This window comes from Sphaeramia orbicularis, chromosome 8, assembly GCF_902148855.1.
Source record: "Sphaeramia orbicularis chromosome 8, fSphaOr1.1, whole genome shotgun sequence".
NCBI classification, from domain to species: Eukaryota; Metazoa; Chordata; class Actinopteri; order Kurtiformes; family Apogonidae; genus Sphaeramia; species Sphaeramia orbicularis.
The window spans coordinates 27429519-27455568 of record NC_043964.1 but is presented as its reverse complement, the minus strand read 5'-3'; the positions used below and the strand labels follow the sequence as shown (position 1 = coordinate 27455568).

At 38.8% G+C, this 26050-nt stretch overlaps 1 protein-coding gene across 4 annotated transcripts in view; it reads left to right on the top strand.

Moving 5' to 3' along the window:
- The window catches only part of cyth1a (cytohesin 1a), a 65533-nt gene extending 52990 nt beyond the window's left edge, over positions 1–12543 (top strand). For 3 of the 4 annotated variants that reach the window (XM_030140727.1, XM_030140726.1, XM_030140728.1), the window contains exons 6-13: positions 1159–1239; positions 2082–2194; positions 2761–2909; positions 3009–3121; positions 7749–7827; positions 7922–7990; positions 9747–9901; positions 10447–12543. In XM_030140727.1, the coding sequence (XP_029996587.1) occupies positions 1159–1239; positions 2082–2194; positions 2761–2909; positions 3009–3121; positions 7749–7827; positions 7922–7990; positions 9747–9901; positions 10447–10525 (838 nt within the window). In that variant the 3' untranslated portion in view covers positions 10526–12543. The remainder of the gene's footprint in view (positions 1–1158; positions 1240–2081; positions 2195–2760; positions 2910–3008; positions 3122–7748; positions 7828–7921; positions 7991–9746; positions 9902–10446) is intronic. The other variant, XM_030140725.1, reaches the window with a different exon arrangement.
- The last annotated feature ends 13507 nt before the right edge of the window (positions 12544–26050 follow it).

Below are 26050 nucleotides of genomic sequence, written 5' to 3'. Positions count from 1 at the left end.
GTTCCTTGATAGATGCTTTTTTTTGCTCGTTTGATATCAAGCTCTTTGCATGTTTTTAATTCTGTGAGGAGGGGCCTGAGCAGTATTGGATCTGGAGAAAGGATTGGTCACCTGTCCACTGGGGATCGTAGTGACTGGATATGACTGGTGTCAGCGAGAGCCCCATAGATCCATCCCATGATCCCACAGGGCATATAATTTACACTGAAGGGTATAAAGGTCAGAAATGATGTCATGATTAAGATTATATGATAAGGGGGGTGGGGAGTGTTTGTCTCAGATGGAATGAAAGTATTAATTCTCAGACATATTGTTGCCTCGTCTCTAACAGTCTATATCTCAAATGCCCCTCCTTACACAGGTTCTTTTTTGGTCAGTGTTTTTCAGCCTTGGGATCGAGACCCCTCATGGGGTTGCCTGAAATTCAAATGGGGTCGCCTGAAATTTCGAGTAATTGATTAAAAAAAAAAAAAAAAAAAACTTACTAAAAAAAAATATATGGTGAGTTGAGTGAGACAATCATAATACGTAAAGACATGACAAACTGTGAACCTGAAACTGAAGCACTGTGGTTCTGTTTATCTTTCAAATGTTCATTGTGGTCGGTTTCAGATGCTGCAGCTCTTTCATTATTCAGAGTTTGAGTTATTGTTTGTTCAGTATTAATTGTTAGCCTTGTAAATACAAGCTGGACTGACTGTACATATCCTGACCAAGGAAAATAAAATTCTCACTTTGTGCAGTAATCTACACCTGGCTTTTCTGCCTCTGTCCATAATAATATCCATTATATAGACTAAATGTTGTCTAAAATTAATATTTATTTGCAACTTAGTATAGCAAACTATTACATGATCAAAAACATATTAATTTTGGGAAAAAAAAAAAAGTCTCCGTTATGAATGCCTGGAGTCGCCAGAAATTTGTGATGTTAAAATGGGGTCATGAGCCAAAAAAGGTTGGGAACCACTGTTTTAGGCCATTGTGTATTGCAATGCAGAATATAACCTGACTGGGGACAACGGATGGTTAACTTTGGCTGATTTACTGTTTCTTATGTTTCTGTTCATTAATGACCAACATTCCATCATATAAAGACAGTAATACAATTACTAATGTTGCTTCGTTATTGTTCATTTTTAAATTTGTTTCCTCCAGGGATGAATTCAATATCCAAGTCCTGCATGCCTTTGTGGAGCTTCATGAATTCACAGACCTCAACCTGGTTCAGGCTTTAAGGTAAAACAGTATCTCTCTGACAACTGAAATCATCACTGGTACTCAGTCATTAGACTCAAGAAGTTTATTGTCATATACGCAGCAGTACTGAGCAATGAAATTCTTACTTTGTGAGTTCCCTTCACATGACTAATGTAAACAATTAAGCTAAACTAAACTGAAATAAAGGAAATAAACTGTACATTTGTAGCCAAGGAGGCCAATATTTGGAATCAGTATTTATGATCTGCTGTAAGAATGAAAACATTGGATCTAATAACTGTCCAGGCCAGTAATCCATCACCCCTATGAGAAGTCTTTGGCTTCTGTCTATGGAAATGATATGCACACTGCAAAAAATCAAAATCTTACCAAGTGTATTTTTCTCATTTCTAGTCAAAGTATAAATATAATCACCAAAAGAGCAACTTTTCAGTGAGATATAAGAACTTATTTTTAGACAATAGATCTTGAAAATGTTATTTCAAGAAATTTTACCAAGATGATTTTCATTTGTTCCATTGGCAGGTGTCTTTGCTTGCATTAAGCAAAAAAAAAAAAAAAACCCTGAATTCAGCAAAAAAAAAAAAAAATCTGCCAGTGGAACAAGTGAAAATTATTTTGATTTCTTGAAATAAGATTTTCAAGATCTATTGTCTAAAAACGAGTTCTTATATCTCACTGAAAAGTTACTCTTTAGGGGATTATGTTGTATTTTACATGTGATGAGATATTTTGACTAGAAATGAGAAAAATACACCTGGTAAGAATTAGATTTTTTCCAGTGTTTCAGTTTTGTGTCTTAGTAGAACTCACTCAGCCTTCAAGTCTGTTTCTGATCACTGAGCTGTGTCGCCTCACAGACAGTTCCTGTGGAGTTTCCGGCTTCCAGGTGAAGCTCAGAAGATCGACCGTATGATGGAGGCCTTCGCTCAGCGCTACTGTCAGTGCAACCCTGGTGTTTTCCAGTCCACAGGTACAACTGCCATTTTTTGTGATTTCGTATCCAGTGTTCCTGTAGATCTAACAGCAACTCAGATCTAAACTACTTTATTTAACAGACACAAAGTCTGCTGAGTAGAACTGCATGATAGGAACGTGTCTGGCTTAGGAGAAATAATGCTCCTAGCAGACAGACGACTGCCTCTAACATGCAGATGGATGTGAATAATGCATAGGATTTCTCAACAGCCTCACAGTCCAGATAAAGTGCTGCTGCGTCAGCCGGGTCTCTACCATGTCGTCTTTTAGTGCTCACATGAAGCAATGTGTATGTCCAGAGTCATAGATGCATACTTTGCTGCCCACGCATAACCTTTCACTCCTACCCACTCCCCCTACTAGTGAAACGTGGCCTATCTGTCCCTCTTTGTCTGACTGTGATCCCCAAAATGCAGCCCTTTCAGCTCAGCTCATTTACATTCATATTTATTAGACGCCACATTAAACACAGGCAGCAGTTTGACAGCTGCCTCATACTATATCATAGAGCTCATCCCTCTGTTAATCATCAGACTGTGTGTTACTCTGCTTATGTTTCAGATACCTGTTACATCCTGTCATTTGCCATCATTATGCTGAACACCAGCCTCCACAACCCCAATGTCAAAGATAAACCCACTGTGGAGCGATTCATCTCAATGAACCGAGGCATCAACGATGGAGGCGACTTACCTGAAGACCTGCTCAGGGTCAGGAGGCCTCACCTTTCTTGGTTTTTCTTTTATTGTTTTACTTCTCCTTATGCTCAAACCAGTTATGCATTCATGGTCTAACTCTTCATTTTGTAGAATCTGTACGAGAGCATAAAGAACGAGCCTTTCAAAATCCCAGAGGACGACGGCAATGACCTCACACACACTTTCTTCAACCCTGACAGAGAAGGCTGGCTACTAAAACTGGGTGAGTGAAACAGGAAACAAAGTTATTTGAGCACATAAAGGATCGCCCATGTGATGGCGTTGTCAGAAATATGCCAACGCTGATAGATGACTCTTACTTGTATGGCCTTTCTAAAGTGATTTATGCAGGCTGAATTTCTCCTGTATCTCCCCTGAGATCAATAACCTGAGAGTGAATGCGCATGCGCCAGTGTGTTCAGGCACATGTGAATAGGTGTGTGCACACTCGAACCGAGGCATCTGAAGACATCCCGGCTGCTTTAATGTATTATGAATGTGGCCTTGGGATCAGACCCCCACATTTGGAGGCCTCTGAATTATTTAAGAGAGGGCATATTCATACGCTGATAAGTTCACACAGAAATACTGACATACTTGCAGAGCATGTTAATCAAGTGTACACTTCATTTACATGCTCTGTAAGTGTGTTGTATGGATTGGAGCAGATGGTATATGAGGTGTTTAAAGATTTAATGTGCATTTTGGTAAAAGGTTTGTCCTATTCTGGAAGTTCTCACCTGCCTTGAGTAATTTTTGGTAATATAGCTATTAATACTGCATCATATATCGAAAAAAAATCATTATCGCAAGAACAGTGTGTGCAATATTCATATCGCAAAGACCATGCAATATAATTTTTTTTTTTTTAAATTAACTTTCTGTTTTACATGCCATGCAGTACCAGAGTGGTTTTCTCTACCACTCTAACGTTCTAGTTTTTCTGGCAAAAAGACTGAAGTAATGCTACTGCTGCTGGTTGAATGCAAGTTTACATCTGTTATCAATGTTGAAAAGATGTGAATATTTCCAGCGCACAACTTTGGGCAAGGCCTGAACACTTATATTTAAAGATTTTGTTTTGATATGCAGTATTTACCAAACCAGGCAAGCAATAGAGTTTTGTTAAAGCTCTTACATGGGCATGTACTCTGGCGCTTTTGTTATTATGAAATACATCCATGTCATTTACATGTTGTTATATGTAAATAATATGACAAAATATTTGACTATGTTTGTGTCTGAAGGTCTATGGTAGCAGCATCACCAGGTTCTTGGACAGAATTGTGTTATTGATTGTAGTAGTAGCAGTAGTAGTACAGTATTTTGTCTTAAATGATGAATAACTGAGTCAGCGTACAAACAATTGGCTCATTTTAACATTAAGGAACATCTTTCTTAGTAGATGAAATTGGTATTTCTTTAGGTGAATGATAAATATTGCAATATTATCATTATCGTAATGCTGTACATCCATATCACATATCACAAGTTTTGCCAGTATCATGCAGCCCTAATAGCTATGTCTTGGTAATGCTTATTATAACTCTCGAATGTTTGGTGATGTTTCAAGGTCCCTTTTTTCTCAAACTTTTGCAAATTCCTTCTCTAAGTTCCTACATACGATATATTCCTTTTTTACTGATTTAAAAAAAAAAATTCTAAAGGATATCATCTGTGATCGTTATTGGTCAGTGTCTACAATCTTGTACCCCTCATCTCTCATCCTCTCTTTCCTCTGAGATCTCTTTCTGTTGTACAGATTCCCAGTGAATTTAATTAAAGAGTAAATGTGTCAAGTGAAATTGAATCTTAAACTCGCTGCGAATCTTTACAACTGGGTACACCAAAGAAACACAGAATCACTCTGCCTCTCCAGCGACTGCATATTGGACGATTGGAGAATAATGATCAGGGTGGAAGTTACGGTACTGGATGTAGCATAAGCAGAGGTGATGTTTAATGTGGTGCTTTACAGTTGCAGTCAGTAATTCACAGTGAATATGGCTCCCCCTTGTGGAGGGAAATTCTAACAGCACACTTCTAAGTGTCTGAAAAGCTGTGAAGCATTGCATCAAAGCCTCCTTGGAACCAGATTAACAGGACTGTGGTGCTGTAATTCCTTATCATTTAATTTGATTATTTTTGTTTTCTTTTCCTCTTCGTTTGTTTGTTTGTTCCCATGATTTTGGCTGTTGTCTTTCCTCAGGAGGTATGTACACCTGCTCTTCCCAATGCTAGTCCATCTCTTCAACTCTCAGGTGCTTTTTGGTGGTCTGCCATGCTTTTGTTCTATTCATTTTTTTTCCATACAGGGTGTTTTTTTGTTTTTTTTTTCATCTTCAGATTTGTATTTTTACTGTTCGTCTCTCCATTGACTGGGTTTCATTTGAACTTCAGATGTTTGTTTGTCTGTTCAGTCTCTCATTGAGCTGGTGGTTTGTCCACTCTCTTTTATCTCCGTGGGTGGCTGCCAGCCGGTCACCGGGTGCATTTGCCACCCCGTGGGCTCGGCTCGGGGAGCTGATGCTTTGTGACCACTTGCTGAGCGGTTTGACCCTCTATTCTCTATTTGCTGTGGTGGTCACTCTCTTTGATCTCTGTCTTTTTTTGGAAGCTGCATTATACCTTTTTTCCATACAGTGAGCACAGCAACGGACCGATATGATCATGAATCCATTATAATTGGCTCATTTCCTTTGCTCTCTGATCGCATGGAAAGGAATACTGCACCTTTTCAACAACATAGCTCTGCTCTTTTTATCTCATGCTGTAAATGGACCTGAAAGGGAACGGTGCAGCTGTGGCCCGGTGAGGTGCTAGACTGGACTGGACCGAACACTGTGGGAGAGAAGCGTGGGCAGGGGATGGTGGTGCTGAGAGGGTTCGGGCATGGTTTATAAGACACATCCATGAGAGAAATACAACCAATTTGTCTGTGCATTCATGTAAATAACAGTTCTAACATTATGACAACATATTTCTTGCAACTTTTTTTTTTAAAAATCAGACAATTTCTAACTCATCCTGGTTAGATAAGTCATTCCAAATCCGATCATGAAACCAAAATGCAGAGCTGTTTCCTGTTAACCTCCACACGCCCAGCCTCCCACAGTCCTGTCTTGCATGGGTGACTCCCTCCACTCAGCTCCACTCCAGCCTAGCATCACCCTCACCCCCTCTGCAACAATCTGCCAGGACGCCCCGCCTCGTCCTGGACATTGTTGCACAGGTGGAGGAGGCAACTTCTGTCTTTTTCACTGCGACAGGAACGGACACGACCATCAGCCAATCAAAAACCCCCAACCCAATCAACTCTGGGGCCGTCAGCTGTGTGATTCTGCCATCGCGTCTGTGTTTGTTTGTCTGCTTTTTGTTGCAACACGCCGACAAGTGGAGAGCGGCGAGGGGCTGCCGTTCTCCACCTTTGCCTCTTGAGTGAAGCGTGTCAATGGCACCTGTAGATAACAAGTCTAGACTTATGTGTTCGACCTATCATGATGTCTGTGATGTGATGGGATATCATATACAGCCTCAGTGCTGTTATATGATAATACAAGTGTGTTCTATTTGTCTATAAGCTAAAAACACCCACAGAGCCACTTGGCTACCTTCCTCTTTCACGGTAGATGGGTTTCCCAATGCAGCTTTTTTTACTAACACTGGTGGTGGTGAAATAGTCGAGTCTAGACACAGCTTAGCTCTTGTTTAGAAGTACCACTCCTGTATCACCGTCTTCTTAACAAAGATCAAACTCAGCTCTGAGATGCCTGTAGAGCGGCTGAGCTTAGCTGCGGGCTCTTAGCTTCCTGTCCCACTCGGTTTGTTGGCATCCAATCCTCCCATACTGAAACTGCCATCTGTTCCTGTGATCAGGTTTCCCCTCACAGGAAGTATGGGTGACAAAAAAGGTCAGAGGTCAGCAACAGATCAACGAGTACCGAGTTAACCAGAGAGCCCCCGATGTGCAGAAAATGAGGCGAGAACTTAATCTCGATGACCTTTCAGTCACTCTTTACTCTCTGTGTTCAGGAACAAAACAGTAATTGGATTGTTTTCCACGCATTCCTAGACATTCTAGTTTCATGTAAATTCCTTCAGTCTTCCCTACATGCGGTATATTTTATGAGTTTGGATGTAAGATATGGATGTAAATTGTACTTTGTTGATGGAGGCATACAATCACTAAGCAGTAAATCAAGTCCAGGGGGTTAAATAAAGTCCCCAGAACTAAATTTAGATCCATGCAGGGGAGTTCCTCCAAAGGTTCCTAATTCCTGGGGAAAGTTCCTGCAGTGGAAACATGGCTTTAGTGAAGCCTTATTTTCCATATCCAGTCTCCAGACAGTAATTCGATTGTTTTCCACATTTCTCCCTCTCCTAGAGTTCCATTTGGGTTAGTAGTTCATTACATTTAGTGGGTGCAAAGCACATATATCTGTATCCTGTCTATCGATCTGGCCTCAGACTTATTTCTCTGAGTCAGCGACTAATGAAAGGCACACAAGTCCAAGTGAGGGCAGGCAGTTTCCAGACGCACTAAGGTGAGGTTTAAGGGGGCGAATAACAACAAAAGAACAACTCAACACATTAAAAATTCAAGGAAACTAAGACTGATGTCCAGACAGGTGAGGGCTGTGCAGGAATGGTGATGTTGAACGCTTGGTGCAGTGGTGAATCAGGGCCCGTAGGTGGGGTGTTGGGGTATAAAGGAGTCCTCTGAAGCCGTCATCTGTCTGTCTGCCCGTACATCTGTCTGCCTGTCTGCTGCTCGACCCGGTGCTTCCGTGCTCATCTCTCTCCATCTCTGCCTCTCGCTGAGCCTTTCTGACACCGACTGTTTTGCTCCACAGGGGGACGTGTAAAAACCTGGAAGAGGAGGTGGTTTATCCTCACAGATAACTGTCTGTACTACTTTGAGTACACCACAGTGAGTACAGCTCAGCTCCGCAGTCACAAAAAGATGGCAGTCACTTTTGTTTTTTGTGTTGTTCCTTGTGTTAAGTTTGTTTATGTTTGCACAGGACAAAGAGCCCAGAGGAATCATCCCGCTGGAGAACCTGAGCATCAGGGAGGTGGAGGATAAAAAACCTGTAAGCACAACGCCCTCTACTGGTTTATTCTACGACAAATTTTCCAAACTGACAACAAAAAGCCCATCTCTCCAGTACTGGTCTTGTGTAAAATTGAACATAGACGTTATTTCTGCTTCACACTTCTCAGCTGCGGCAAAATTTATTTACAGGGTTCCCATGGGGTCTTAAAAGTCCTGAATTTACAAATTTGCATTTAATTCCTTAAAAAAGTCTTTAAAAGGTATCAAAATCGATATAGTAGGTCTTAAGTTATGTCACCATAAACTTGTTGGCTGTATTGTGTTTAAATGTGTCTGTTAAATGTCCAAGCTGCAAAGAAAGTAATATTAGTCTACTCGGTTCCACCTGTTCCAAGCTGACAATTTATATTGAAATTAGGAACCAATTATCGCTAACTTTGCAGCCCCCAGTGAGAAATGATCACAGAAGTGAAAAGTAAACATTGGGAAGTGCAAATGTAACTATTCCTGGTTGGAGAAAAGATCGTTCTCCACCTGGTTGACATGAGTAGGGGGGAACATGTTTGAAACTTGCTTCCCCTTGCACTGCAAAAATCAAAATCTTACAAAGTGTATTTTTCGCATTTCTAGTCAAAATATCTCATCACACTTACAATAAGACATAACCACCTAAAGAGTAACTTTTCAGTGCGATATAAGAACTTATTTTGAGACAATAGATCTGGAAAATCTTATTTCAAGAAATCTTACCAAGATAATTTTCACTTGTTCCATTGGCAGATTTTTTTGTTTGAACTGAGCAAAAAAATCTTGAATTTAGCAAAAAAAAAATCTGCCAATGGAACAAGTGAAAATTATCTTGGTAAAATTTCTTGAAATAATATTTTCAAGATCTACTGTCTAAAAATAAGTTCTTATATCTCACTGAAAAGTTACTCTTTAGGTGGTTATGTCTTATTTTAAGTGTGATGTGGTATTTTGACTAGAAATGAGAAAAATACACTTGGTAAGATTTAGATTTTTGCAGTGTGTGCAAGAAATGAATTCAACTCGGAACGATGGGGATCAAGGTGTTGTAAATAAATACGTTTTCCTAAATTCTAGGAGTCACAAATCTTTGCCAGTATGGCCTTGAAATAGGCCTTGAAATGGGCATTAAATTCTGTTCTAAGTGGTCTTTAAAAGTCTTAAATTTAACCTGTAGGAACCCTGATTTAAGAATCAGCAGATTTTTTTTTCTAATTATTGCACATATATTATCATAATGATCAATACTAGAGATCGATAGATGGTGGATTTCTGACAACCAGCATCATAACAGTAATTTAGAGCCTGAAAATACATCTTCATACCTTCACCCAAAATGTTGATTCACTTTATTACAAACTGGAAAACTGTTGAAGTCAAAGTGAATGAATACTAAATTAATAAATTGGATATATTTGTATTTGAACGTCAGACTAACTATAAAAATTGTAGATGGGGGGGGACTTTTATGTTTCAGGCTATGCATTATTAAGTCAGTATTTCACTTGAGAAGCTTAATATTGACTACTTGCCACTATTACAGCTGACTTGTGCTGACACCAATAATGTTCCACCGCCGTCATTAATGGACCGAACAGAGCAGTCTCTCTATGTCTACTTAAAACAGGCTGACAGTTGGTTAGATTTATTTCAAGCGATATAAATAGAAATATGTAGGAACTCCGTATTTTACAGCCTTTTTCAGCCTTAAACTCTGCTTCTTATTCAGCTGTGTTGTAAATCTACCCTGACTTAATGTTTTGTAGAACTGCTTTGAGCTTTTCATCCCTGACAACAAGGATCAGGTGATAAAAGCTTGCAAGACGGAGGCTGACGGTCGCGTTGTCGAGGGCAACCACACCTTCTACCGTATTTCTGCACCTACTGCTGAGGAGAAGGATGAATGGATGAACAGCATCAAGTAAGTGTTGATTTTCTAGTTCCTGATTGTTTTGAGCCAATTTGGCTTTTACAGTCGCAGAAAAAATTATTAGACCATCAAAAGTCATCGAAAACAATAGTCATGCAATCAAGTACTAACTCTTGTGTGTATCATGTGACTAAAACAGACAGAAAAGAAAACATTGAATGCCCAAAAGCACTGTTTTTGGCAGTACAATGGCATAGCTATTGATGTAAGAACTGAAGTGATTTTGGTTATTATCAAGAAAACCATGGAAAATGGCTAGATATCAGGTCTTAAATGAAACTCTTATGTGCTATTTTTGTTGTTATCATTATATTTGTCCAAACAAATGTACCTTTAGTTGTACCAGGCATTAAAATGAACAAGAAATTGAAGAAAAAAAGGGGTGGTCTAATAATTTTTTCCACAACTGCATGTTTTGTTTTTTTTGTGATTAATAGCTGATTTCCACCTAATTTTGGCACTCAAAGCCAAACTCCTCTCCTGTGTACCGAACATGTCCACTTCCCCCTGATGTTTTTCTGCTTCCGTGCCCACAGAGCTGCCATCAGCAGGGACCCTTTCTACGAGATGCTTGCAGCCAGAAAGAAGAAAGTGTCGTCCATGAAGAGACACTAGAGTCGCTCAGCGTTCCCAACGTTGCACTTGACAGAGCATGGGGGTCTGGGTATCTGTGCCGGTGCAGAAGCCACAGCCGGCGTCTGCCTTTGACTTCTCCAGGGGTTTTCTCTAGAATACTACATACTAGTTCTGGCTTTGGGACTCTGCAGGCCAGAAACGCAGGAAGCATGCTGGGGTTTCTAGATAAGAGTCAGGGCCAAAGTCTCCTCTTACCTCCCGTCTGTCTGTTTCCTCCTCGGCTTTGTTTGTGTGCTCTATGTCTATGAAAGGAAATCTTACTGTGTAATTCAGTAAAATGCCCTTTGGAGAGTTTCCTCATGCTTTAAACATAAACAACACGCAGAAGCTCATGCAAACTCTTTCTAGCACACGTCGTTAAAACTCAGCAGGTCTGACCCAGTGTGGAACCCAAACCAAAATGTTTCTCGCTTTCTAAATGAAAAGACAGTTTCTGATGTGCTTTAATATGTTTTAGTAAAATATGTCTATTTTTACAGCTTTTATTGTCAATTCCTGTCAGTCTTTCTTTGTTTGCTACTTCTTTTTTTTCTTTTTTTTTTTTTTTATTAATCTTGCAACTGAAACTGCGGGGGGGAGGTGTAATTTGTCAACTGTTAGTGATTTTATAGAAAAAAAAATTGAAAACAAAAACTTCTCTGTCAAAAAAGTTGCCACTCAGGAGATTGTTCCAACATTTGGAAACTTTCCATGTAAGGTTTGACGTGGATCCTGTTCACAGCGCGACAGCCATGCGAGGAATGAAAGCCTCGTCTGTTTCTCAGACTGAACTGTTTTTGTAAATGTGGGACACGGTGCTGCAGGTGAGGGCGTCTGGACAGGGTCTCAGTTTAGGATATGGCTTTCACTGTTCATTTCCTGAAGGTCCTGGAGATGCATCGTGGGGATTTGTGTCTTTGAAAGGGACTAGTGTGGGCCTCTTGTAGGGGTTTTGGCTTGTCTGGAAAACACACCTATTGTCCCTTTATTTTAGTTAATTCCTTTAGGTTTTTTTTTTTTTTTTATCGTGTCGCTCTCACTTTTGTCTAAAACCACTTTCCTTTACTGTATCATACAAGAAGCAACTAAAGTGTTAGAAAAATGGACTTTACTGCACAGTGCCTGGCGCTCTAGGTTAATGTGATAAGAATGCTGCTGGTTAGCGACAGTAATTCAGTTTTTCTTCCCAGTCAAACAAATTGTAATATTTGTCTCATGCCTTTTTTTTAATTAAGATATTTGTTTCTATGTAGATGCTTACCTATTTAATGGTAAATTAAATCATGTGAGACCAACCTCATTAAGCGTTGTACAATACTGCATTTTAAAATGGCTGTCATAACTTATGTACGCTTCTAGATGTTTATGCATAAGACATGATACTGTATTTTACATACTGTTGTAGAGGCTTTAAAGCGTCACAAATAAATCACCAATGGTTCATTAAAACTGTGCCGCTATAAGAATGGGCTGTCCACGTCTCAGGATCCAAAGTGTGATGTGAAACAATACAAAAAACTACTTTTCAGGAATGTAATGTGGTGAACCCAAAGATGGGAGAGGGCAGGATGGCTCATTGGTCACACCGATGCTGTCTTTATGTCTAACAGAGTTGAAGAAAAAAAAAAAAAAACAGCTTCAAAGTTCAGTTTTGCAAATGCAGCTTGCGTCGTCCATCGCAGTTTGTTTTCCACTCTCGTCCTGTCATCTCTTCTATCGTGTACCTGCTGTGCATTACTCCAACTACCTGCCTCTTCCTGTTTCCCACTTCTTCTCATCTCTCAGCGAACTAATCCTAGAGAAACAAGGATAAAAGCAAAACAATCATAAATCTAGACAGTATTGGTTTATTTATCAAAGTTGTACATACTTAAATGTATAGTGGGTAAATGTCTTAATTTTGTGTTTTTGAGTTCTTAGTTGTGCCATTTTCTTTTGTTATTCTGTTCAATGTTTGATTTAAGATTTCTATCATCGACATTTAATCAAGCTGAAATAAAGACAGAATTGTCACAATACTCATGTAAGTGCTTTTATTGAAGATCCATTTGACAGTTTTAAAACATCTCCAACAGGGGGCAGTGTGCACTAAGGACAGCTGCGGAATCAAACAGCTGAATTGCATCTACCAAGGAAGATTAATGTTTATTTTATAAGTGGTTCATTATTAATATGAATTTCAGCCTAATTACAGTCCTCTGAAAACAATCCCTAGTTATAGCATTTGTTAAATGCCCATAAACGCTGAAACATCCACAGGAGGGCAGCTTTGGAGTGGAATCATTCCAGTGCTGTGAGTCAGCTTTTTATCCAAAGTTTGCATCTCCACCACATTTCACCCCTCTCCTCTTAATGTTTCAGCATGGCCTTTATTTACAGCTTCATAGCATTTAATCTTTTCACAAGCTTGGATTTAAGGTATTTATGGCACAAATGTCAGTGCAGTGGGGAAAGGTCGATATTTACAAGTGAATATGTATCATATTAAATGATGCCTGGAAAAGCAATCAATAGAAATGACTTTTTCTCAATGGAAGGGGCATACAGGAAATATAACAGCATAGATGCAACGTGATGGAGGGCATGTTTGTACTCAGCAGGAGGACAAGGATACTGTTGAAAAAGGGAAATAAAATACTGCCATGTCACATGCATTCTTTTGTTTGCAGGTCTGCAAGTACGGCTCAGGTTTTACAAGCTATTTGCCTTGCATGGAGAATACTTCTTCCTGTTATTTTCCTGAAATTCCATGGAATAGATTTGCTATGAGAAGTTTCCAAGAACATCTAATCCTAGAGTTGTTATAATAGGGCTATATTACTATGGAATGGAAAATTAAGTTGTAGCAGAAGCCAGAATACCTGTTGAAAGATGTAAGTGTTGACTCAAATGTTAAGTAGATGATTTATCTCTTTGTTATTCTCAGTCTGAAATTCTTTTTTGCACAACCCCAAATAGGACAAAACAGGCCTGCACTGAATTGGAAATTAAACAGGAAAGCAATGACACTATAACGATATCTGTATTTGCTTTTTGCTTTCTTTTTTTTTTGTTTAGTCTTGCAACATATTCAAGAAAAACAGTAATATTTTCAACTTTATAATGATGCCATTTCAGGTCACAAAATTAAAGATTTTTTATGAACTGACGACAGAGTGAAGGAGTGTTTAGGGTGAAATTTTGTTGTATTCCTCCAGCAAACAATTCTTAAAATGTGCAGTAGTATAGGATGTTAATTGAGGCGTTTATTTTGTGTTTCACAAATGCACCCCAAACTCTCTTTTAGGGACAAGTTCAGTTCTAAACCTTTGGTCATAAAAGAGAACTTACAGGTTTCCAGTGAGTGTTGATCCATCCCAGATGCCTCAGAACACAGAGAAGCTGACAAAAATTCAAGACACAGTTAACATGAGACCACAGTAGAGTTTGACCTGACATCTGTGGATCTGATTCCACATTGTAGTGTTTGATAAAATTTTGCTCCTGAATCCATGTGGATGAAGGGCATGGTGTTATCTAAGGGTTTTGAGATCACTGTGTTCAGCTTAGACTTGTGTCCTTGTCCTTTATGCGCTGACATACACAGTTGTTACAGGATGTTTCAGCTGCAACAAGTTTTTTAACCGATGCAGTGAGTAGGTTCTCATTTCTTGAACAACCTTCAGTTTAATAGAGAGCATAAAGACTGAACTGTTTCTATGGACAAAGGTCACATGGTCTGATGAGTCCAGAGTGATGGATGCATCAAGGTGAGAGGAGAGTTAGATGAAGTGATTAGTGCCTACAGTGTAAGTTTGTGTGGGCAGTGTTAGGATCTGAGGTTGTTTCAGCAACATTATTGTAATAAATATTATGACATTGCAAATGTGCATCAAAATGACATTATGGTGAAGGTGTGCTGTAACACTGATCTACAATTTTTTAGAAATGATTTGCTTCAGAGATTAAATGTGCTAAATGTTACATATTTTAATAAGATTAATTGGAAAATAAATGGCAAAAGTGCCGGTTTGCTGATGTTTTCAAGGTATATGATTAAGTGTTATTACACATATATACTGGTTTATGTACATTTATGTAATAGTTTTATCAATGTTCCACTAAATAGAACCTGTAAAGTGAATGTATTCTAATGTGCAGAAAGTGTTTTGAAGTAGATCTTGTAGCTCTGAGACAAATATTCCTTTTGAGCCAAACCCATTCTCTTGTTAATTCTTGAATTTCACATTTTGACCCTAGGCTGTATCTTGGAAAGTTCAGCCAACCAGCATTTTTTACTTGATTTTTCTTTATCAGTGACTCTCATGTGGTAAAATTTCATTACTTTTATTCTGGAAGCATTTTCCTTGTAGACCAGTGTAATCAAAGCTAAAGCCCAGACAGTGTACATTCAGATCCCTTAAATGCTTTAATTCTGCTCTACATCATCCAAATTCCATCTTATCTTTCAGTGAAGAAAATTGTTTTTAAACCTTTAAATAATTTTCTCTTACATTTATTCTTAAACTGTTGATCCTCTGCCCATCTTTGCTCCTAAAGTACATGACCTGTTATAATCCCAATCACTGTTCACATCACACTGAATCATGTTCATTCATTACTAGCCTTAAATATTCTGTTTCCCGTTTTGTGTTTCAGGTCTTCATGGCAGGAATGGAGGAATATTTACAAATGAAACCAACCACACACAAAATGAAAAGTGTTGTATGCACTAAAGTGAAATACAAATCAGAGTAATTTTTAATATCACCGCTGTCTTTTTTAATTTGCATTCGTTCCAGTCTTTTCTTATTTGGGGTTGCATGCTGCATGTGTAACACAAACACTGTAGTTCAGGGAACTGTTTCAGGTACAAAAACATTTTCTGTAAAATACTTGTTTTTCACAGAACTTTCATAGTCGTACTAAGCATATTGCATTTGGACATGTTGTACACTGTTCCTGGGGTAAGTTAAGGTAAGGTAATTACAGGCACAATTAAATCATAAATAACTGCAGCAGTTATTTTAGGATTAAGTCTTCTAAATGCTGAGATTAAGACCAACTCAAATGCTCATAAACTCAAAGGCTAAATGTGCATATTTGTATATTTTACTCCAGGCCATAGCCTGCGGTGTTTTGAAATATGGATACAAATGAAACAATGTGTTCCAGATGTGTAGTGAAAACAGACCTTAGTATAAATTCTGCACAGCAACATTCCTGCCTTGCATCTTTGCTTTCTGATACCCAATGAATAGAGTTTGTGTTGCCTTTGAAAAAGAAGATGAAGAGCATTGTGAAATGCCTATAATCAACTTTGCACCACTGAGGTCAACATTTTGCACCACTCCTGTAAAACAAGATGATAATGACGTTTTTGAGAATTACAGGGCCAAGGAGGTGACCGTGACTGATGGGAAATGAGAGGCATGTTGCCACAGCACGTGAAAAAAAAAAAAAAAGCTGAGAAAAATGTAAGAGAATGCGTGGCAGTGAGGTAGTGGGGGGAGTTTTGTTTTTTACCCTGTGTGCTATTCTTTACTACTCATATTTCTCACTGCCGTGTGGATAAGCAGGTCCTTGAAAGACAAGAGAGATTGAGGCTTGTGTGTGTGAGAACGGAACATGATATAAGTAAGGTTTATCAGTTCTGACCCACAATGAGGGAACAAAAGCAGGAGGGAGCACTCACTGAACAGAAAGGAGATCCCTGGAACAAACTGTTCCTAAAAGCAATTATCCTGTTCAAAATGGTAAAACATTTAGAGAACACCATATAAAATGGCATTACACACGTGACCTCACTGAACCAGACTGAAACACATATCAGACCACCCCACTGAGTCATGCTGTCATGTCAGGCCTGTTTGCTGAGCTGCCTCCACTGTGGTTATGCTGATGAAGGGGAAAGGCCTGGGCCTTCTGCAGCTTTCATAGGCCAGCGGGATTCTCCGTCTCCTCCAGTAAGTGGAGACATGTGAGACCAGTCAGGCTTCAATTAGGCCCAGACTGTTTCCCAGAAGTGCTAGAAGCCTCCCCCTGCCGCTTAGCCCACCACGGTGGGAGAAGGGTGCACCCCACGGTGTCCGAGCCTGACCTCAGCTGGCATGAGAGAGACTCTTTCTTGTATGGAACGCGACTCATGCAGGCAAAGAATGTTACACACACATAAACACTGTCACGCAAATGCACAAATGCTGCACAGTATGGTGGACACATCATGCAAACAAGTTCACAGCTGCATAGAATTTTTAACTCTCTTAGTTTTCTGCTTTGCATAAAAATACCATGATAATTTTTATTTAAAAAAACAAACAAACAAAAAAAATTCACTTAAAAGTTGACATCTACCGGTTTTAAAGTTGTCAGTAATATGACTCATCTTTGTTCTTCAACAATAACATGACGACTGGCTGTCAGGGTCGATTCAGAAAGCAGCATCCCACCAGATCTCTCATGAAACTACTGTGACAGTCATGCAAATGCAGAAAATGATGCACAATGACAAACTAAAACCAGCTGCAGCTCACACATACCACAAAAAAAAGGAAAAGTATTTTTAACAACAGTCATACAATAGAAATGAAGGAGCATAGAGATGGTGCAACATTAGTGACAGTACGTGCACTGGTTTAGGTGCATGTATGCCTCGGGTGCATCTGTGTTGACGAATGTGTTGTTTTAACAGCAGGATAAATCCAGCTTAAATCACCCCAGGAGTTATTTTCTCTACTGAGAAAAAAAAAAACAAATTCATCCAAGGGGCAGGATTTCTGAGAAAGGGAGTAAAACACAACTGTAACTAAATTGTGCCCTCCCTCTTGTATTCCACTATCTCCTCTTTTTTTTCATGTCTCCTCAATTGCTCTTTACCCTCTGACATACTGTTATATAACCTGCAAACACTGCATTTATGATATAACAGCACCTGCTGCTGGTAAACCACCTGCTTAGACTGTAGTTATACCAGTAATTTTCATGGTAAATTGCTTGAGATTGATTTACTAACATCTACTAACATAGACATTCATTGGGGAAGAAGAAGTTGCCTAGATTAAAAAAAAAAAAAAAAAAAAAGCTAACATACTCAATTAACCCATAAAGATCCAAACATCCACTGATGACCAAAACCATCTACTGATCTAAACTGTTTAATACCTGTTGATCCATTAATCATATCAATACATGTAAATAAATGGTGTAAAATACAGTTTGTCATCTTTTCATGGTCATCTGATATGATCCATTTGGACGTTCAGAGGCTCCGTAGTTACCGTGGAAACACCATCATCTTCTATAATATTGACTCATCAGTAAAACCAATGGAGTTTGATCAATGACAGTGGATGGAGACAGTTGGTTTATGTTCAATTATTGATATATTTTCTGAAAAAAGTCACTTTTTCTTCAGTTTTCTCTATTTTTAATGTAACAACCCTCAACTTAAATCTGAGCATTTATGAATATCAAAATGATCAGTGAGTTAAATACAGAAAAATACATAATTTTCACTGGAAAAACACAAAATAAACAGGATAATATTACAATAAATGGTGATAAGTCACATAAGAAAGGTTACATACAGAGAAAAATTCATTTGGGAATTGCCACAAAAGTTAAGGTTAGGACTGGTTAAGACTGATGCACAGAAAATGAAGAATACAGAAAAACAATTAATTATATGGTGTTTATTACTGCTTCAGTTTTTGTTTTGTTTTTTGCAGGTGAGTGTATCTTAAATCAGGCCTAAAATGACTGACTGCTGTTTGCACATGAAGTTAAAGGTGAATAATTATTTTAGGGCAGTGTTTGCACTCAAGCATATCTTATCTCTTTGGGTTTTCTACACAGATGTTGTCACTTTCCATTGTAAAACTCTGTTGTTCATAGGTGACACAGTGACCTACATACAAGAGCCTGAATGGTATATACTCAGGAAACAATTGGCTCTTCAACTCTAACTCCTGTTAACCTTAAACCCTCGGCCAACACAGAGCTCAACTTTATGGCCTGGTTGTAAATAAAAATCATGTGTAGCTTATTAAATTCACTGTGAATGATTTGACAGATATTGCATGATCAAAATAAGGTCAAACAGATGACAAAAAAAAAAAAATGAAGCAGTCAACTAAAGTATAAATCTAAGTGTTTATTGCTTAATGTAATCTTTGCCACACGATTGAATTTGACTAAATAGAATGGCATTGAAAGAGAGACACTGTCTGGATCCTGCATAAATTAGATTTACTGGAAACAAGAATCAACTCTTTTCTTGTCTACGGTAGCTTTGGACGTGGTGAAATGCAGAACTCTTGTGCAAAGACAGAGGCTTCACAGTTGTTTGTCCCAGTGTGGGAAAAATGTGAGTGTGGTATTTTCTGCACATTCACTGAAACGTGGGTGGCTTTTGTGCTGAAATAAAAGCACGTTTCTTTGTGTTTTTACTGGAATTTTCAGATTTATCTCACGTCTTAATGGAGTGCCCTGTATATTATCTCTTGTGGATTGTGGCTTATTGTGCCGCTCAGTAAATACAGATATGAAGCATCTCAGAAATCTCCCGATGAGAACCGGTAGAAGTTGGATAAGCGGGAGTGATTTCTGGAACAGGCAGATTGTTTGTTTACATGCAGGTTGAAGGTTGGGACACGCTGTACCCTCTTTCCAAGATTTCCAACGAAGACCGGGAAAAGAAGGAAAAGAGGGCTGTGGTTTGGAGCAGCTCCAGAAGAATTTCCTGTCTACAGGGAGTGCCCTGCAAAAGGGGGGACAAAAGGAAATGCCTTGAAGTGCGAGAAAGGGCCCTGTCGTGTCCCCTCTGCTCTCTGATCCAAAACCACTTCACTGCATGTACTGTTGTTTTTCTCCATCTGAATGCCTTTTGCTGTAAAGAGCTGTTCTTTGAGAAGTAATCAGAGTACAAATCTAGGAGGCTTTGCAGACAGGATCTCCCTCTGTTAGGCCTCTAAGTAACACTGCATTGCTGTTTTCAAAGGTCACAGCACCCGAGTGGAGGAGTCGTAGATCTAAGATGCAGAGCTGTTGTAGGAAAAAATTGGATGATTACTGTTACTTTTCAAAGGAACAAAGAGAGTAGAGCTGTACAAGAAAGAGAAAAGCAGATCTGCAGATGACATTTGATGAGAACCCTCCATTTCAGAATCATTGAAACACTCAGAGACTATGAATGAAGATAAAAAGAACCCTCCAGGAACATGCTCTTGTACTCTGAATAAGCACACCTGCATGAGAAACAATAGGCCCCATTCAACACAGCTGACGGTTTGGAGTCGGTTTATAGTCCCTCTGATATGACCTCATTGTGTCTACCCTCAAGACATTTCGTGCAAGGTCATCGCAACGCAGTCACACACATATGGGTTCATTTATGGATTTGAGGGAACAGCTAGGATAAAAGCTTTCCTCTTAGTTACTGATGCATGCTGGGTAGTATCCTGAAACATCTGCGACTGAGTCAGGGCCTTTAGGCGAGTCTAGAGGGTGAAAGAAAAGGTAAGTTAATACCAAGGAGAAGTGAACAGTCAAGACTTGACTCTGCTACTTCCAGGTAAATTCCCTCTAATTCACCTAAATGTCCTGGTCCTCAGCCTGGCATGTATCGCTGGCAGCTATCGGGACTGTTATCTGAACAGCAACCACAAAAACCCGTGTGTGAACATTGCACATACACACTAAATCTATCCGGAAATGTCAGGCTGCTTACTGGCACAGCTCAGGATCAAGTTACTGCTACTGTAGTGTTATAGAGGAAGTGTGCATGTGTCTGGTGTTTGCATGTTCATAAGGGTAGATGCATGCTCTTGAAGGCATAAACATTCCTCTTGTATTTGCATATAGAACGCACACATGGGTGTTTTCTGTGCACACACACCCGTGCATATGTAGGTTTTAGTTGCACGCTACTTTGCTTGAGCTCATTTTAAACAAGGTGCTCTCAGTTAACAGCGTCCCACAGCCAACCTGCTATTATAGTGCAGACAGATTTATTACCATCTGCACAGTGACATCAGTTAGCTATTTTCGGGGTTTGTGGGAATCAAAGTCCATTTTGAAGATCCCGATTATGTCACTGGTCACTTTGTCTCCAAGCATTTGATACTGATAAACAGAGGGTGGCGGCAGCGGCAGGCGAGTCGAGATGCACCGGCGGGCCTTGTATCAGTCATATTATCTGCCATGATGCAAGCTGAATGGTAGGAACAGTATTTGATCATGATCTGGACAATGGCCTTTTACAAGGAAAGAACAACGTGTGCAGTTTTCAAATGCAACTCATGCCATCATGTACTAGGTTGGAATGTTCAGACATGAAAGAAGAAAAGATTGTTATCTTTTCTATTATTATTTTTACCAGTTCTTTCTCTAGTTTACAATGAACATGGCTAATACATGATAAAAGGCATTAAAAGTGACTGTAGGATACAAAAGAGTTGTCATATTTTAGTATTTGAACAAAGTGTATTTGGGTGTCTCTATGAAACTGGGTTCATTTTGGTGCCTGGCACTTTTCCAGCTTTTTTAGACCCAATAATAAAAGAGAAATTTAGACATATTTAACCCCAGGATGTACCTAATGATGACCTCAAAACTAGAAGCACTCAGAGAGCACAGACCTCTGCCAAGGCAGATCAGTGCCCCCCCCCCCCAATCTGTCTGTCTGTCTTTCTGTCTGTGTGCAAGATAACTCAAAAAGTTACGGACAGATTTCGATGAAAATTTCAGGAAACGTTGATACTAGCACAAGGAACAAACGATTACATTTTGGTGGTGATTGGGTGGGGGACTGATCTGCCTTGGCGGAGGTCTGCGCTCTACGAGAGCTTTCCTAGAAAAGAAAGTGCAGAACTCCGCCAAGGCAGATCAGTGCCCCCCCCCCCCCCCCCCCCCCCTCCCCCGATCACCACCAAAATTTAATAGTTTGTTCCTTGTGCCAGTATCAACATTTCCTGAAATTTTCATCCAAATCCGTCCGTAACTTTTTGAGTTATCTTGCACATGGTCAGACAGACAGACAGACAAACCGACGCCAACATAAACATAACCTCCTTGGCGGAGGTAAAAATGATACTCTTGCTCTGAGCCATCCCAAAATTAATGAATTTTTAATCAAAATTTTGGACCAAACATAGGACCAAAATTGGGACAGGAAAAGCTACCTAGGTGTCGGTGCATTTTATCTTGAAAACATGGCTTATATACCACTATAAATAAAGACACTGTGTTAAATGTGATGATCCTAGTGCTTTTTCTAATCCAGACATGGGTTTTTCATGAATCTCAGTCTCATTCCAGATTTCAGGTGTAACCCATTGTGTCCACTTGCATTACATGCGGGATCTGCCCATTTAAACACAAATAAATCACGAGTGATTTTGTAACGACGGTCATTTTTGTGAAACACTCTGCCTTGCATAATTAGTTCGATTCCCAAAATGTACCTGTGAGAGAATAAAGAGATATTCAAAAAAATAGTAGCGTGTAATTTTTGTGTCCTTTTTATCATGTTACATGCAGATTTTTGTATAAAGTAATATAAAATGTGTTTTATCTAAAAAATAGTTTCTCTTTTATCTCAGTAAATTTTTATTTTTTTTGTAAATAGACCCAAAGTGCTTCCAAACTTGCTTCCTAACATTAGTCTACATCTTGTTTCAATTTTTAGCCCCTTTATTCTGTTTTTAGGGACCCGTTTCATAGAAGCACCCATCTGTAATCCCCTAAAACTGCATTAATAGACAAGGTATGCTGTGGATAAGCTGACATATACACTGTAATCTCCAACTTTTAAACTCCAATTTACCAGTAAATGTTGCAGTACCATGTGCTTAGCAACCACATCTAACGCAATGTGGCTCACGGTGGGAAAAATGACACACTACAATAAGGCACAGATGACGTTTGTGACATTCACTTCTTTCTTTAGCTTCTTCCTCAACATCATGACTGTGCAATCCAAGTGGCCGAATCATTCTTCCCAGAATGTGCATTTCCTGTATCAGTTTTCACAAGTTAACACTAAATGTCAAAATTGTCATTGCCACATTGTGTCAGCTGTGTCATTTGGAAAGGAAAGAATTTTGAAACCCCTGCTATATCTCTCAGAGGAGATAGCCTTGTGATGCAGATTTCAATAATAGCACCAGCTCACTGTCACATGACTATTAAAATGTTGGTAAATGACCCACATGCCCTTCCAGTTTCAACTTATCACAATAGCTGACGATATAGAAGACGTTCCTCTTATTCTCTCGCACAGGCTTTACCAGGAAAGTAAAACCAGAAAAAACAAAACAGATTCTGGAAAACTGCCCGTATAATCAAATGAGCACTTTTATTGCAGCTTTCCTGTTGCCACATGGAAAGCTTTTCCCATCTCCTTCTCCTCTAGTTAACATATAGAAGGACACAATTGGCGCTGGCTCTGTGGGTGCAACACAGTGTGGTGTAATGAAAATACTGGAACGGTGCCTGGGACTGAAAAGTTAGGTGATCAATAGCTGGCAGGACATACATACAATACTGCCAGACTGGATTATATAAGGAAATATAGAAAAATCAATCTACAGCTAGGGTGAGATATGTGTATTTCTGAGGAATGTTGGTGCATTATTTGGATAAAACAATAGATTTTAAATCATTAAACTTACCTTTACTATAGTAGTTACGGTTAAATGTCTTTGTAGATGGTAATATGGGTGTGAAAGATAATGTTAATGGCTCTGTGTTCTGTTTATAGCTCTTCCCAGAAGGCAGCTGTGACAGTTATGATCCTCACAGCCAGAAATAGGTTTTGTATGACATGCAGCGAGGAGTGTTAGCCTATGTTACTCCAGACTACACTGCCAACTTTCACATGTTTTCAATCAAGTGGCAACCATCCAAGGAGAGGTAAGGCACTTGATTAAGAGACAAAGCACTCTGGTGCAGAAGGGTGCACACACATTTAATCTGAAGTTGTGCATGCAAGTAGTATGATGCATTACACTGCAAATAAAAGTATTGATAATAATGCTCAATTCATACCTGACATACCGTAAAAGCATGTACACTCCTGGACAAAAGTCTTGTCACATAAGTACACAATATTGACAATATCTAATATCTGAACTCCTGATTATGTAATAAAGATCAGCAATGACTCAAAATAACTCTTACATGTGAGTAAACTGAAATTAAAAAAAAAAAAAAAAAGGGAATATTTACAGCTGGTTAAAGATTCTCAGTTCATGTGCAGCACCTCTTCTGACAACATGCCCAAGATCGACCCAGAGATCAAAGTGTTTATCATCAAGAGCTGGAAGTCCAAGTTTCCTGATGAAGTTGCATTTTGATTGATTATAATTTGTGACAAAACTTTCGTCCATCTACAAATTGATTTATTCATTATTATCAAGCAATAAATATTTATGACATCTTTGAAATGTCATTTTGCTGAATATAAATAAAGTGCAGATGTTTAGCGTCATTATGAATTATTAATGACACCAATTGATCAATTAGCAGTTGAGTTATTAGCTGTTATAAATCTAATGGGTACATGCGACTAGACTCTTGTCTAGGACTGTATGTATTATCTGCAGACTGTGCTGTAGACTCAGTATAGTATTCCCTGTCAATGTTTTACTATTATATGCTGTTTACAGATTCATTTTATTGCTGCTTTAATGTGTATGGTGCATTTTGCTGCTGTTGATGTTTAAACTTGAGCTCATTTGAACTATTTTTCATGTGATTTAATCTACAGCAATGCATTATATGTTTGCATTATCACTGTCCTATCAGAACTGGCCCTGTTTTCATCTGATCCAGTGGTGTATTTCACTTAAGGAAGAGGAAAATTTAAAGGAAGCAGTTATCAAAGCATCTGCACGTTTGGAAAACAATTTTACTGAGCAGGAAGAGTTGAAACATGTTTTATAGCTGTCAAACCTGACAAAATCTACGTACCTCTAGCCTTGGGGAAAGATAGTGTGAAATAAATAATAACAAAACATCCTTCCTCTTAAATTTACAGTAATACTCTGTGGTATTGTTACCTAATATGTGTGAAGCCAAACATCTATGACACACATGAACACAATGTTCTTGAAATAATTCCTTGCGTCACTTTGAGCGGCGCTGAGTGGCTAGTTTGACACATCTTTATGCAAAACAATGTAGATATCAATCTTACAACAGCGAAAGGCGAGAATACAAATGTAGGATTTTTTTTTTTTTTTTTTTTAAGGAATGTATTGTGAAAAACTGTAGCCACTAGATATTGTGGTTGGTGTTCATTTTCCTCTCAGGCGATGACACTTCCCATAATTCACAGACACACAAAGAGCGACATTGACAGCAACATACACAGATATACAACACACACGGAGGAAGACACACAGAGAGAGTTACCAGGAAATTATCACTGTGTGATTGGTAATCACATAGAAGTACTCTTGCTCAACTAACAAGGAAGTTTTACAGAAATACATCTGTAAATGGCATCTCTACAGCAGAAAAGAAGTGATATTTAAATAAGGTATATGAAACAGGAAGTATATATACTGTAAATTAATCAACAAGGGAAACAGGAATTAGATTGAATGATATCCCAGAAACCATCCTGCATATCTCTCATTATCTCCAGCTAGTGATACATGTAGTTCCACAGCAAACTAACCACACTGATTTACATGTCATTGTTTCCTTCTACATCCTTTTCTTTTATGTTTCATTTAAAAAGTTCAAATTAAAAAAAAAAAAAAAACAAGCTTTTATTTTTCTATGTAATCCTCTAAAATGTCAAAAGATATTGTTCATTTGCTCAGATGCTGTTGACTCAACCTGAATCCAAGGCTTACTGTATTCAGCTGTGCAAACAATACGCTTTATAATTACCAGCACCACAAATAATTTCATAAAACTGGCAAAACACGCGATGTTCTTAAAAGATCGCCTTGTTCTCGTTGCTGAAATTCTGCTCGACTGAGCGGCTCAAAAATATTTTGTTGAATAACACTTTTCTGCATTTCATCCCTCTTCCTAGTTGAGTGGTCTGCTTTTTTCCCCTTATGCCCACTGGGTTTACGGGAATCATGAGCTAGAGTAAATTTCTGAGTCAGTGTGGGAAAACCTAAACAGCTGCCTTTTCCACTAAACAGTGGTTTTGACCAACAAGCTGTCATGCGAGAACATGTCATTCACTTTGCTCATGAATTTATCTCTAAACTTCAACATATTCATTTTTTATGTTATGCTCGGTGTATTAGAGGGCAGAATAAATTCATCTGAGCCCAAATAAATGTTCAGAAACAGGAATAAAATGAGAAAATTGTGTTTCAAGTTGTAGATTCTGTATGCAAGTTAGAAGCTCTGAACATGCATAAAGAGGCCTCACATGAGTCTCACATGACTTCCCACAGCATGTTCATTTAGTTCACCAGCCTGTTCAGTGTTGACCCAGTCTTTGGTTTGCTTATTTTATACATTTTCTACACCCCCGACAAATTTGGGGACTTACATGTACATTTTCATCATTTCCCT